We start from the raw sequence: 16,194 nt of genomic DNA on the forward strand, positions 1-16,194 counted from the left end.
GAAACAAGGCCCCAGGAGTAGACAACATTCCATTAGAACTACTGACAGCCTTGGGAGAGCCAGTCCTGACAAAACTCTACCATTTGGTGAGCAAGATGTATGAGACAGGTGAAATACCCTCAGACTTCAAGAAGAATATAATAATTCCAATCCCAAAGAAAGGAGGTGTTGACAGATATGAAAATTACCGAACTATCAGTTTAATAAGTCACAGCTGCAAAATACTAACGCGAATTCTCTACAGACAAGTGGAAAAACTGGTAGAAGCCGAACTCGGGGAAGATCAGTGTGGATTCTGTAGAATAATACTGACCTTATGACTTATCTTAGAAGCTAGATTAAGGAATGGCAACCTATGTTTCTAGCATTTGTAGACTTGGAGAAAGCTTTTGACAATGTTGACTGGAATACTCTCTTTCAAATTCTAAAGGTGGCAGGGGTAAATTTCAGGGAGCGAAAGGCTATTTACAATTTGTACAGAAACCAGATGGCAGTTATAAGAGTTGAGGGGCATGAAAGGGAAGCAGTGGTTGGGAAGGGAGTGAGACAGGGTTGTAGCCTCTCCCCGATGTTATTCAATCTGTATATTGAGCAAGCAGTAAAGGAAACAAAAGTAAAATACGGAGTAGGTATTAAAATCCATGGAGAAGAAATAAAAACTTTGAGGTTCGCCGATGACATTGTAATTCTGTCAGAGACAGCAATGGACTTGGAAGAGCAGTTGAACGGAATGGACAGTGTCTTGAAAGGAGGATATAAGATGAACATCAACAAAAGAAAAACGAGGATAATGGAATGTAGTCAAATTAAGTCAGGTGACGCTGAGGAATTAGATTAGGAAATGAGATACTTAAAGTAGTAAAGGAGTTTTGCTATTCGGGGAGCAAAATAACTGATGATGGTCGAAGTAGAGAGGATATAAAATGTAGACTGGCAATGGCAAGGAAAGCGTTTCTGAAGAAGAGAAATTTGTTAACATTGAATATAGATTTAAGTGTCAGGAAGTCGTTTCTTAAAGTATTTGTATGGAGTGTAGCCATGTATGGAAGTGAAACATGGATGATAAATAGTTTGGACAAGAAGAGAATAGAAACTTTCGAAATGTGATGCTACAGAAGAATGCTGAAGATTAGAAGGGTAGATCACATAACTAATGAGGAGGTATTGAAAAGAATTGGGGAGAAGAGGAGTTTGTGGCACAACTTGACAAGAAGAAGGGACCAGTTGGTAGGACATGTTCTGAGGCATCAAGGGATCACAAATTTAGCATTGGAGGGCAGCGTGGAGGGTAAAAATCATAGAGAGAGACCAAGAGATGAATACACTAAGCAGATTCAGAAGGATGTAGGTTGCAGTAAGTTCTGGGAGATGAAGAAGCTTGCACAAGATAGAGTAGCATGGAGAACTGTATCAAACCAGTCTCAGGACTGAAGACCACAACAACAACAACAACATCAATAGTTTATGGTTTCTTTAGACCTAATTTGAATACTGTATTCTCCCTCTTAGTTAATACATTCCTTACTTCTTCATTGACTTCAAAGCTCAACACATAATATTTAACAGTGTCTATTGCTTCAACAGCTTTTGATATTGTAGGAACAGGCAAAGATTGTGGTTCATCTTCACTTTCTTCTTGTTTCTCCGCCATCTGTTCCTGCAGGACTTCATCACTTGTCATGCACCATCAGGTGGCAATATGTCCATTACATGCAACATATGCATTGAAGCTAATGTTCAGAGTTTTCTTCTTGTCCCATTATTTGCTGCCTTGTTCAGTTGTAATACCTTTTCTTCTGGTGTGATATCTTCTGTAAGCATCTGATGAATGCCAGGCTTGAAGCAGTTTGAGATTGTGGATTCTTGCATGAAATCCCAGGCACTTCTTACAAAATACATAGTGTTCAAGATCGTTACATTTCTCATTGCAGAACAAAGAAAGGCACACGTATCTTCCTATATTTTTCTTTCAGTCAATTTATAATGCCTTGGTCAAATGGCTGAAAGTAGCTTACACAGTTGGGAGGAAGAGACACATTTGTATTGCATAGCTGTGACTTAATTTAGGGATGCACTGCATGTTAGTCAATAAACAGGATGACTTTCTTATTTCTAACATACAGCCTCACATCCCAGGCATGCAAGAAATGTTTGAATATAGTTGTTGTTACTAATGCTTTTGCATTAGATGCATATTTACATGGAAATGTCAACAAATTTTTGAAACATCATGGACTCTTCACCTTTTCAGCTATTAGTGGCACCAGTTTTTCTGTTTGACTTTCAATATAACATGATAAGACAGTTAGCCACTTTTTACTAAATTTTCTCCCATAGTATTTAGCACCTTGCCAGGCAGAAGGTGAAAAAATAGTCCATTTTATATGCATTACAAACTTCATTGGGGCTGTACCTTTCTATAACTGATGGAAGAGTGTTTTTCCATGACTGAACAGTGCCAATGTTTACACTTCCAGGATTACCTTGAACATATTTCTTCAGTAAATTGTGTCAGTAACTTTCAATATAACCACTGGATACTCTGAAATCTGTGAGTTCCACCTTTTGTACCAAATACACTAACGTGTGAAACTTAAGAATGAAAGTCACATTTACAAGATGTGTCACAGTCAAATAACAAAGCTCAATGAAACTTGGACTATACATAAAAAGAACTGCTACATTACAGTACAGAAGGTAACTGCAAGAAATGCCCAATAAGATGATCAGAATTATACTTTTATTCACAAACAATAATTACCCTGAAGTCATCTCAATTTATAGTGATCTCCTGGACATTATAAAAGATGAGACATCAATCTTAATAGGGTGTGTGACCACCACAGACAGCAAAGCATGCTGGTCACGAGGCTGGTAAAGAGTTCTTATGGTAGGGCATTCCATTCCTCCAGCAGTCTGGTTGACAGCTGTTAGATAGTCATCAGTGCATGTAGACATGCTGCAATACATCTTCCCAATGCATCCCACACTTGCTTAATGGAATACACAATGGGTCAGTGAGCAGACCTGTCCATTTGCCAAATATCCTCTGGTTCCAACGCCTTCTCCACTTGCACTGTCCAATTTGGTTGCAATTTGTCATTCATAAAAATGAAGTCAGAGCAAAATGCAACCCTGAAAAGAAGCACATGGGGAAGGAGTACAGTGTCACAATAACATTGAGCAGTGAATGTACTGTGCTCAAAGATTTAGAGGCCAATACACCCATTCAACATTATGCCTCTCCATATCGTAACACTGAAACCACTAAAAGAATCATGTTCATTAAAGTTCCTGGGTACATTACTTATGGTGAAAGGAGGCAATATGCCCATAAGTTTTGCACACCAGTGTATATTGCTTTAGCAAGAATCAAAGTACCATCAACTGAAATATTTGAAGCATGAGATTGTTTTACTCACTTGATTAGCATGTTTTCCAGTTCTGGAAACTGACCTTCATATACTTATTTTTGTTTACTGTGTTCTTCTCCAGACATGCTGTTTTAATTATTTTTTGTTTGCTCACTACTGTATTTAATATGGAGGAATGTTCAGTTTTTGTGGAATATCAACACATTTCATCTGTGAATTTTTGCCCACTTCCTGAATAGCGGTCCACTTTTCTTTGTTTATTAACTGTCTCACTGTCTTTTTGTCCATGCTATATTGTTGCACCGTATGACACAAAAAAATCATGCACTGAGATTCAGTCACTAAATATGAACGAGGAACATTAGAAACTGTCTTACACAATGATAAATATATGGTTTATTGTCTGACTGCTACAACTTCATGCCTGCCAAAGATTGGTACTTGTTGGTAGATCTCAGAAGCCGTCGGAGCTACCACCAACTTATTCAAACTAGTTTCATATGTCATATCTACTGAAGCAAATGATACATACGACACATGAAGTTGCCAGCACTGAACAGTAAAGGGTCCCCATGCATTTCCTCACCCCATGGCTGCAAACGTCCTACTCCAACCATTCCTAGATCTCTCTGCGGCAAAGATGACAGCTACCAAATGGTAATAATACTGCAAAATTTGAACACACTAAGTAGTGTGGGAGAACATATGAATGATTCATTTTAATATGCATTTAACGCAATTGGTAATGAGGAATGTGCTAATGAGATTCCATTGTACACACCTGTGCCACTGTGGCTACACTGACTGTTTACCCGGGACTGCCCAGTCAGACGTGCATTAAGGAAGAGAGAGACATGTGTGGCTATGAGAGGGAGAGAATAATAGGTGACAGGAGAAGACAGACAGAGGCATTTGGATTTATTTTATAACGGTCACAAAATTAACAGGGTGGAATCAGAGAGAGAGAGAGAGAGAGAGAGAGAGAGAGAGAGAGAGATTATGCAAGGAGAAGTATAATGTTGGGACAGAAGAGGAATAGTGTGGAAAATGACAGTGAACAGTAGACAACTGGTAGGTTGTCTTCCCATATATAATATAGCATAGTAATATCAGCAACACTGACATCTGATTTGATTGGTTTCACACATAGCCCTACATTTCATCAGAAGGAAAATGCCTGTGACTATTGTACAGTAGAAAATCCATTTATCAACTATCAAGATGAAAGTACAATTTGTTCATCGGTCTGTAAAGATTCTTCAGTTTTATCAGTGTGTTAGGATAACTCCTGCTTCCCACTCTATAATTGGTGTCAACAGTTGTCAAAGCTATAGAGGAGATATTTTTAATGTAGAATAAATGATAGCTGTCAAACTTGAGGTATTGATAGTGGTTGGTACATTTGATACAGAGCTTTTCATGGCAGCATCTGAGAGGTGCAAACCAACACCCAGGGACTAACTCATCAAAATGAGAAGAGCCAGGTAAGTGAATTTGAGAGTATAATTGGATGTTATGAAGAAACAAAGAGTAGATGTCATCCTTGCAATATGTCCAGATCATAAATATATCACCAATGAATCTCAACAAATTGAGGAATTTAAGGCATTGGTCTGAGAGGATGGATTATTAATGGTGATCCACACATAGGTTCACACAGAAAGATGCCACGTAAGTACCCAAGGCTCTTCCACAATTTTTTGTAGATTTATCCTTCAAAGGAGGAATAACTATGGGTTGGAATGTGGATTAGGAAGAATGTGATAGTTTTGGTATTGTAATAATAAGATAGTGTTCTATGACAGCAATATCATGTTTATAGTGATATTCATGTATAGGGTATAGTATCCATGGTGACATATAAACTTCAAGAATTTTAATTCTCTTTCCTTTAGGTATAGCATTGAAAAACTGTCTTTTCCATCTCTTACCATTTTACACTAATCTTTTCCTCCTTTGTATGTTTATCACACCTACCACACATTTATTGTAATCTTTGTCTGCTAATGCAATTTTCCCCTTACATCTCTTGCCATTTACAACTGAACTATTCCCAGATGCCTTAGAATATGTCCCCTTAATCTGCCCCTTCTTGTAGTAAAAGTCTTAGCAGCATTTTAATGCCAAGACAACAATATACAGTGACAAAGTTCAAGAGTTGTAGTGTAACAAAGTTGAAAAGATCTGAAGGTAACCCACAATGGCCAAAACTAGTATTTACATTTATTAAATTGTAACCATGATTGAATTAATAATCAGCTACAACTTTTATCTTTGTTGTGCTTATCCTTCACCTAAATTCAGAAAAGAGGGTCTTATCCTTCACCCAAGTTCAGAAATGAGGGTAGTGTTGATGGAGGGGTGTGGGGGTAGGGGGGGGGGAGTAATAGAGAGTGATGGGGGAGGGGGGAGAAGGGAGGGAGGGAGTGGGAAAGAGAGAGGGAGGGAGGTGGAATGAGGAGGAGAAGAGACAGAAATGGGAGTTGGCAGAATGCAAACAAGTGTAAGAGATATGCTTCAAGTACCCATGTAACACAGTATTAAATACAGACAGATCACACTTAACATTTTATTTGATTTGATGTGTAGGACAACCAACTCCATTGTTTTAATTCTTTGCCTTATTACAGAATAATATTCAGAGGAATTTCTCCAAGACTGGGTAAACTTTTTCAGCAACTAAAAATGAGTTCTGCAAGTGCTCTGTGGAATCTGTTATTTGTAATATTACAGTGATTTGTTTTTATGATACTAGAGATTTTAAGGCTGTGTCTGTAAATGCACCAATTGATCCAATAAATTTTTTTCAAGGAATTATGAAACTATGACAGAAAATAATTTTCAGTAGGTATCTCCTGCCCACACAAAATCATGTAGAAGGACTATGCAATTGGCAATAAAAGCTTTTAAAAATTTTACACCTCACCATAGTACAGCAAGCTCATGAAATAAAGGCATGCAAAAACAATGAAATGAGTTTCTCATAAACTACACATTTACTAGATCAACTTAATTTTTAGTGTCTTAAACTTCAATGTTAATTACTACAGCCAAAAGATATTTTTTTTCTAAATAATCTGGATAGCAGAAAATAAATTGTTTGGATCACTGTGCAATCCTTAACAAATTACTAGTGACAAATTAATTATTAGTACCATGCAAATGGCATACTTTATTGAATAACTTATTTGAGGTCGGAAAGGAAAGAATCATTTATCAAACCACAACAGAAGAAAATATAGTCCACCTTCTCTCATGGCCCCCCCCCCATGAACCATGGACCTTGCCATTGGTGGGGAGGCTTGCGTGCCTCAGCGATACGGATAGCTGTACCGTAGGTGCAACCATAACGGAGGGGTATCTGTTGAGAGGCCAGACAAACGTGTGGTTCCTGAAGAGGGGCAGCAGCCTTTTCAGTAGTTGCAAGGGCAACAGTCTGGATGATTGACTGATCTGGCCTTGTAACAATAACCAAAACGGCCTTGCTGTGCTGGTACTGCGAATGGCTGAAAGCAAGGGGAAACTACAGCCGTAATTTTTCCCGAGGGTATGCAGCTTTACTGTATGATTACATGATGATGGCATCCTCTTGGGTAAAATATTCCGGAGGTAAAATAGTCCCCCATTCGGATCTCCAGGCGGGGACTACTCAAGAGGATGTCGTTATCAGGAGAAAGAAAACTGGCGTTCTACGGATCGGAGCGTGGAATGTCAGATCCCTTAATCGGGCAGGTAGGTTAGAAAATTTAAAAAGGGAAATGGATAGATTGAAGTTTGATATAGTGGGAATTAGTGAAGTTTGGTGGCAGGAGGAACAAGACTTCTGGTCAGGTGACTACAGGGTTACAAACACAAAATCAAATAGGGGTAATGCAGGAGTAGGTTTAATAATGAATAGGAAAATAGGAATGCGGGTAAGGTACTACAAACAGCATAGTGAACGCATTATTGTGGCCAAGATAGATACGAAGCCCACACCTACTACAGTAGTACAAGTTTATATGCCAACTAGCTCTGCAGATGACGAAAAAATTGAAGAAATGTATGATGAAATAAAAGAAATTATTCAGATTGTGAAGGGAGACGAAAATTTAATAGTCATGGGTGACTGGAATTCGAGTGTAGGAAAAGAGAGAGAAGGAAACATAGTAGGTGAATATGGATTGGGGCTAAGAAATAAGAGGAAGCTGCCTGGTAGAATTTTGCACAGAGCACAACATAATTATAGCTAACAGTTGGTTTAAGAATCATGAAAGAAGGTTGTATACATGGAAGAACCCTGGAGAAACTAAAAGGTATCAGATAGATTATATAATGGTAAGACAGAGATTTAGAAACCAGGTTTTAAATTGTAAGACATTTCCAGCGGCAGATGTGGACTCTGACCACAATCTATTGGTTATGACCTGTAGATTAAAAATGAAGAAACTGCAAAAAGGTGGGAATTTAAGGAGATGGGACCTGGATAAACTGAAATAACCAGAGGTTGTACAGAGTTTCAGGGAGAGCATAAGGGAACAATTGACAGGAATGGGGGAAAGATATACAGTAGAAGAAGAATGGGTAGCTTTGAGGGATGAAGTAGCAAAGGCAGCAGAGGATGAAGTAGGTAAAAAGATGAGGGCTAGTAGAAATCGTTGGGTAACAGAAGAAATACTGAATTTAATTGATGAAAGGAGAAAATATAAAAATGCAGTAAATGAAGCAGGCAAAAAGGAATACAAACGTCTCAAAAACGAGATCGACAGGAAGTGCAAAATGGCTAAGCAGGGATGGCTAGAGGACAAATGTAAAGATGTAGAGGGTTATCTCACTAGGGGTAAGATAGATACTGCCTACAGGAAAATTAAAGAGACCTTTGGAGAAAAGAGAGCCACTTGTATGAATATCAAGAGCACAGATGGAAACCCAGTTCTAAGCAAAGAAGGGAAAGCAGAAAGGTGGAAGGAGTATATAGAGGGTCTATACAAGGGCGAGGTACTTGAGGACAATATTATGGAAATGGAAGAGGATGTAGATGAAGATGAAATGGGAGATACGATACTGCGTGAAGAGTTTGACAGAGCACTGAAAGACCTAAGTCGAAACAAGGCCCCGGGAGTAGACAACATTCCATTAGAACTACTGACAGCCTTGGGAGAGCCATTCCTGACAAAACTCTACCATCTGGTGAGCAAGATGTATGAGACAGGCGAAATTCCCTCAGACTTCAAGAAGAGTATAATAATTCCAATCCCAAAGAGAGCAGGTGTTGGCAGATGTGAAAATTACCGAACAATCAGTTTAATATGTCCCAGCTGCAAAATACTAACGCGAATTCTTTACAGACAAATGGAAAAACTCGTAGAAGCCGACCTCGTGGAACATCAGTTTGGATTCCGTAGAAACACTGGAACATGTGAGGCAATATTGACCTTACGACTTATCTTAGAAGAAAGATTAAGGAAAGGCAAACCTACGTTTCTAGCATTTGTAGACTTAGAGAAAGCTTTTGACAATGTTGACTGGAATACTCTCTTTGAAATTCTAGAGGTGGCAGGGGTAAAATTCAGGGAGCGAAAGGCTATTTACAATTTGTACAGAAACCAGATGGCAGTTATAAGAGTCGAGGGACATGAAAGGGAAGCAGTGGTTGGGAAGGGAGTGAGACAGGGTTGTAGCCTCTCCCCAATGTTGTTCAATCTGTATATTGAGCAAGCAGCAAAGTCAACAAAAGAAAAATTTGGAGTAGGTATTAAAATTGATGGAGAAGAAATAAAAACTTTGCGGTTCGCCGATGACATTGTAATTCTGTCAGAAACAGCAAAGGACTTGGAAGAGAGCAGTTGAATGGAATGGACAGTGTCTTGAAAGGAGGATATAAGACGAACATCAACAAAAGCAAAACAAGGATAATGGAATGTAGTCGAATTAAGTCGGGTGATGCTGAGGGAATTAGATTAGGAAATGAGACACTTTAAGTAGTAAAGGAGTTTTGCTATTTTGGGAGCAAAATAACTGAAGATGGTCGAAGTAGAGAGGATATAAAATGTAGACTGGCAATGGCAAGGAAAGCGTTTCTGAAGAAGAGATATTTGTTAACATCGAGTATAGATTTAAGTATCAGGAAGTCATTTCTGGAAGTATTTGTATGGAGTGTAGCCATGTATGGAAGTGAAACATGGACGATAAATAGTTTGGACAAGAAGAGAATAGAAGCTTTCAAAATGTGGTGCTACAGAAGAATGCTGAAGATTAGATGGGTAGATCACATAACTAATGAGGAAGTATTGAATAGGATTGGGGAGGAGAGAAGTTTGTGGCACAACTTGACCAGAAGAAGGGATAGGTTGGTAGGACATGTTCTGAGGCATCAAGGGATCACCAATTTAGTATTGGAGGGCAGCGTGGAGGGTAAAAATCGTAGAGGGAGACCAAGAGATGAATACACTAAGCAGATTCAGAAGGATGTAGGTTGCAGTAGGTACTGGGAGATGAAAAAGGTTGCACGGGATTGAGTAGCATGGAGAGCTGCATCAAACCAGTCTCAGGACTGAAGACCACAACAACAACATTCTCTCATGGATGGAACTGACCACATCTTCTAAATTCTCAAGTAGCACAAGAAGGTCATAAATTGGAAACAATCAAGAAGCACTGCAACATTTATGACCTGTTCTTACCTTATGATTCCTGAAAAGTGCACTAATTCAGCGGTAATGTAGGAGAGGTATGCTACTCCCAGCACAGCAAGAGGTTCCACAACTGAAAATCAAAATAAATTCTATAATGTTAATGTAGACACCCAACAATTTCCTTTCTGTAAGTATATGAACAGAACTACATATTTTAAAGTTATTGTTCCCTAATAATATTTTATGCTGTGCTCTACTCTACATAGATTAACAACAAGAAATAAGAAAATAAAATAAACATGTGTCTTTTAATTGTGCCTGTATGCAACTTAATGTATATTCATTGTGGTACATAGCAATCCATCTTTCCCTACATTGTACATACCTTTGGTGCAGCTATATGCTCCATGCACATGTGAAAACCCCCAGCAAAACTCACACTCCAAATTTAGAAATGAATGTGTATACAAAATACATATTTATACAATTCAATGTGTATACAAAATACAATATTTACATATTGTGTCACAAGAATGAATCCTAACATTAGAAGTGCAATGTTCTGCTAAATAAGTCTTGAGAAAGACATAAATGAGGGGAGGTTTGGTGCCACTTATTTAGTCATTTTCACTGCATCATTATATTTACAATTACCTAAGCATCTTCCCAGACAAGCAATCTCTAAAGAAGCTTCAGGTCAAGACAGTAGGGGGAGGAGTGGTTGCATGAAATATTTAAAGCCATTTCAGATGAACTTTGCCAGTAATCATGTCCACTGATTTAAAGAAACCCAAATTAGGGATACCAAGAAGATGACTTGAAACCTACTCCTGAATATGAGTCTAGCACGTTACTATTATGTTCCCTTGCTTGGTGTGCTTACTCTCAAAAGATGACAGAGTTGAAAAATTAACAAAACCTTATGGGTTTGAAAATGTGTACAAGAGATTGTGGAAAATGAAAGCTTTTTGTACTCTGTGAGCATAACTTTATTGGAAGTTTACTGACTATGTAATATTCAACAATGGCAAATCCAGGATAGAATGTAACAATATTAGGAAAAGGGTAGTTGCTGCTCAGCATGCAGTAGAAATACTGAGTCATACATGTAGTAGAAATACTAAGTCATACATCGGCTATCATAAAATGTGCTTCTGGTCAACAAGGCCTCTGTTGGAGAATATACACACTCTGATCTTTCCACTAACACCCCACCCTCTGTCTAAGCTCCTGACTGCACCTAGCCCTCTCTCCACATCATTCTTATATGCTACAACAAGCGAAAATGTTCTGTACCCACCCCTACCCTGCCATCTCTCCCCTTTCGCATCCCAGCCTCCTCCTTATCCCCACCACCGGGGTGTGTCTCCCATCATGCACTGCTGCTCACATTGTGGCCTCAGCAACCAGAAACTGTGCTCATGTGTGTGTGTGTGTGTGTGTGTGTGTGTGTGTGTGTGTGTGTTCTGTCTCCCATGAAGGCTTTGTTGGCTGAAAGCTCATTTTCTGACAATCTTTTTGTTGTGCCTGTCTATGACTCATAATCTCCACTATATGGTGAGTAGCAACTAACCTTTTCATAATACTGAAATTCTTATAAGAGTAGTGGTGTGGTATACACATTAAAGTTGTTAAGATGACCCATCTCAGTGCTGACTGCTGCAGAGTGAAAAATTTCATTCTGAGGAAAAAAATCTTTAAGATATGTGTAACAGTTCCGACCTGCATCACTCTGGAAACTGAGTGGGTGGAGAAAGATTACTGTCAGTCACTGTGGTGCCATTATCTACATGGGGCTTTTCACCGGGAGTACACTCTGATGGGACCCTGCCAAAATCTGCATACTAGGTCCATTCAAAAAATTCTGGAACTTTCATAATTTCACACCAATGGAGTGCTGGAGCAAAATGTGGTTGACATCCTTGCACACATCCATATTTAATGAGAAACTGTCAGAAGTTTCTCTGTTGTATGTCTGTTAGTTATTGTTCAGTGCTGTGTTGAGTAGAATGATGTGTTACACAGTCTGCAAATTTCAAGGTGGCAGAGTTAGTGGAACAATGCTACTGCATTAAATTTTGCATGAAACTCAAGAAAAACTTTGCAAAGACACACCAAATGATACAGAAAACCTGTGGTGATGAGTGCTTAAGCTGTATTTGGTGTTACAAATGGTTCACATGGTTTAAAAATGGCTGGATGGAAGTTATGGGTGACCCTCATTCGGAATGTCCTTAGACGTTTGTCAACAGGGTACATATCAGGAATGTAAACAAAATTGCATGTACCAATTGAAGGCTGACTGTCTGAGAGATGGCAGAAGAATGTAACATTTCAGTTGGATCATGTCATTAAATCCTGTGAGAAGGAAATGGCCTGAAATGTGGCGAGACAATTGACGGCTCTTGCATCCTGATAATGCGCTTGTACAGTCATCCCTGCAGAGTTATCAGGAGCTAATGATAGCAATGTTGCAGACACAACAAACGTTAGCAATTGTAACAGGAATGTTTTCTGTGCCACCCATATTTACAGCTTTCTCACCATTTAACAAATGAAGATAAGAGTAAGAGGCTTAGTGCTAGTGATTGCAATTCCATTTTACAGATTTCTGACACAGGAATAGAAAAGGCTACATTCTTGTCAGGATATCTAAAGCTGTATCATCTGATATGAAAACTTGAACCCTTAACATATCCAGTAGCACTTGAGTTGCCTGGAGTACTTTCTTAATTACAAGAACATGTTTTTATGAGGAAACATGTTATTGCAGCCAGAAAAGAATTTGGCAACAGAAAAAGGGCCCCACTCCCCCTATGCAGACTGGGTCACCAGCCGACAGGGATTAAGTGTTACCGCTACTTTTGTTGTGGCCTTCAGTCCAAAAACTGATTTGATGCAACTCTCCATGTTACTCTATCCTGTGCAGGCGTCTTCATTGCAACCAACATCCTTTTGAACTTATTTACTGTATTCGTCTCTTGGTCTTCCTTTTGCAATTTTTACCTCACACATTTTCCTCCAATACTAAATTGATGATCCCTCGATGTCTCGCAATGCATCCTATAAACTGATCCTTTCTTTTAGTCAAGTCATGGCATAAATTTCTTTTCTCCTCAATACTATTCAGTGCTCCCGTAATGAGTACCTTATATACTGATCTAATTTCAGCATTCTTCTGTTGCACCAACTTTCAAAAGCTTGTGTTCTTTGCTTGTCTGAAGTGTTTATAGTGCATGTTTCACATCCATACAAGGCTAGCTACAATCCACAAAAATAGCTTCAGAAAAGTCTTCCTAAGACTTAATCTATATTTAATGTTAACAAATTTCTCTTTTTCAGTAACCTTTTTAGTGTCATGGCCCATCTACATTTCATATCCTCCCTACTTCAGCCATCATCAATTATTTTTTTGTCCAAATTGCAAAACTCATCAATCACTTTTAGTGTCTCATTTCCTAATCTAATTTCCTCAGCATCACCTGATTTCATTCTACTACATTTCATTAACATTATATTTCATTTCTTAATATCCATCTGAGATCCTTCTTTCAAGACACAGTCCATTCCATTTCACTGCTATTCCAAATCCTTTGCTGTCTCTTGACAGAATTACAATAATATCAGCTAACCTAAAAGCTTTTATTTCCTCTCCCTGACCTTTAATTCCTTCTCCAAGTTTTTCTTTGGTTTGTTTTACAAACTGAGTAACTTTATTCAGTAAAACTGACCTTGCAGTGGTATATTTTTGAATTCTCTCAAATACAGGATCACAAGTGTACCTTGTGCTCAATGCACCATATGGTCTCTACTATTATAACTGGTTGTCTATCATTATCTCATCATCCCCTGGCATTTTCTAGTGTTTTATGGATCATCTACTACAAGGTATTCCATATTGTGCCATATATCTTGGTTTTGGATAAAATTCCAGAGGACTGCATGCATAATTTCAAACTCTTGCTCCAGAGGGCTGTTTTTGTGTCACTACTCAGGTGGCACTTGTCATTTGGAGTACCATGCCAGAATCCTGCATTTAAGCTGGCCTAGTGCCAATCTGAGGCATATGTAATTTGAAACATTACTTATACAGTGACATTGTATGCTGGCCGATCTGTTTACGTATGTTTACTTTTGGACTCTGTTAGCAGACGACTGAAATCAGGCACTGCTGTCCAAGATGTATCCAGACATATCTTTGCTAGTCATTGGGGCTCAGTACAATGCAGGACTTATCACTGATTACAATCTACTCCAGTCAATGAGATTTAAAGTGGACCGAGCGAGGTGGCGCAGTGGTTAGCACACTGGACTCGCATTCGGGAGGACGATGGTTCAATCCCGTCTCCGGCCATCCTGATTTAGGTTTTCTGTGATTTCCCTAAATCGTTTCAGGCAAATGCCGGGATGGTTCCTTTGAAAGGGCATGGCCGATTTCCTTCCCAATCCTTCCCTAACCCGAGCTTGCGCTCCGTCTCTAATGACCTCGTTGTCGACGGGATGTTAAACACTAACCACCGCCACCATTTAAAGTGGAGACATGTCTGGAGATGCCCTAGACAGTCTGGGTACCATTTCTTTCCCTAGCAGGACTGCTTTGGTTGTCATCTACAGTACCCTTACAGCATAGCAGCATGTTGATAATATTCAATGCCCTGTTCTGTTGCCCTTTGGGGAAAGCCATCCTGGGCTTACATTTCAGCAAGATATTGCCCTCCCACACATGACAAGAGTTTCTATGGCTAGTTGTATGTTTGCCAAACCATACCTTGGCAGTGAGGTCACCAGATCTCTTCCCAACTGAGAATTTTAGGAGCATTATGGGCAGGGCCCTCCAAGCAGCCCAGAATTTTGATAATCTAAAGTGGCAATTGGACAGAATTTGGCATGGTATCCCTCAGGAGCTCATCCAACAGCTCTGCTAATCAATGCCAAGCTGAATAACTGCTTGCATAAAGGCTAGACATGGACCAATGCATGAGTGACCTGCTCAATTCATGAATCTCTTTCTCCTTAATAAATCATCCATTTTTTTCTGAAATTGTAATCATTTGTTTGTATGTGCATGTACATCATATCTATCAATTACCTTCCTATTCTGGCAGTTCCTTTGTGGTCATGCAGTAAAGAGTGTATTTCAGCCTAAGGTTGCACAAATGGTATCATTACCATTTTTAATATATTACCACATCATCACCATTGTTTTAATTGTGTTACATAGTAACTCAGTAACTGAAGTGGCCTGGAGAAGTACTCAGAGAGAAAACATCTCTACACACTGATAGTCATGAATCAGAATGCAGATTGTTTACCCTGCAAGTGCCTCTCCAGGCCTCTTCAGTTGACGAGTTTATCTGATGATAATTTGAAAATAAGTCAAAACTGATAGTGATACCATCTGTTTTGAGGCTGAAATACATAATAATAAATTTAAAATGTTCTTAATATGTACTATTTCATAAAATCAATCAACCAACAAGAATCAACAATAACATAGCCTTATTAAATACAATGGAAAATTTCATGAACAACTGATAATCGTATTGCAATATGATGCCTAAATGAATAAATCTGTCGGTGTCAATAAAGTAAAATGTAATTGAAATTTACAAATGCATAGTACACATATATGATTCATAATCAGTAAGCAAAACAAGTACATTTTCAAATATGATATAGATATTTGAGTTACAAGGAGTTCTGAAAAATCTATGTTTCACTTTTTGTAGCGTAATGATTTTTAGTATTTATCTCCCAAATGCTGCCTCTTTTACACCTCAAAATAACTACTGAAGGCTAGGGGGCTCAGTGGTACAGTGCTGACCACAAATTCAAAGGTCTTCCATTCAGTCACAGAATTTATGTCTGTCACTTATCACTTGATTCACCTCTGGCAGTGTTTGTTGACATGAAACATGCCAAATTACACCATGGTTTGGAATCCACATTAAATTTTAGCTCCCCCAATAAGTGGATTGAGTAAGTCAGGTCAAGTGTTGGAAGAAGTCAATGGCAATCCATTAGAACAATGACTAGTGATGCACTGTGCTGTTGAAAACAACTTTGGATTGATGACAGCTGTACTTTACGTATACAGGGTGTCCCAGGAGGAATGATTAATATTCAGGGATACAACAGGAATGATCGTTCAAAGCAAAAAAAGTGTAATAAACACAGGCTCTAAAATGCATTCCTTAAGACTGTGA

General features: G+C 38.7%; 1 protein-coding gene across 3 annotated transcripts in view; it reads right to left on the reverse strand.

The window, feature by feature from the left end:
* The window catches only part of LOC124612947 (Na(+)/H(+) exchanger beta-like), a 1,149,910-nt gene that overhangs the window by 78,675 nt on the left and 1,055,041 nt on the right, over positions 1–16,194 (reverse strand). For all 3 annotated transcript variants that reach the window (XM_047141462.1, XM_047141460.1, XM_047141461.1), the window contains exon 16: positions 10,037–10,118. In XM_047141462.1, coding sequence (XP_046997418.1) covers positions 10,037–10,118 — 82 coding nt within the window. The remainder of the gene's footprint in view (positions 1–10,036; positions 10,119–16,194) is intronic.

This window comes from Schistocerca americana, chromosome 4, assembly GCF_021461395.2.
Source record: "Schistocerca americana isolate TAMUIC-IGC-003095 chromosome 4, iqSchAmer2.1, whole genome shotgun sequence".
Classification (NCBI taxonomy): Eukaryota; Metazoa; Arthropoda; class Insecta; order Orthoptera; family Acrididae; genus Schistocerca; species Schistocerca americana.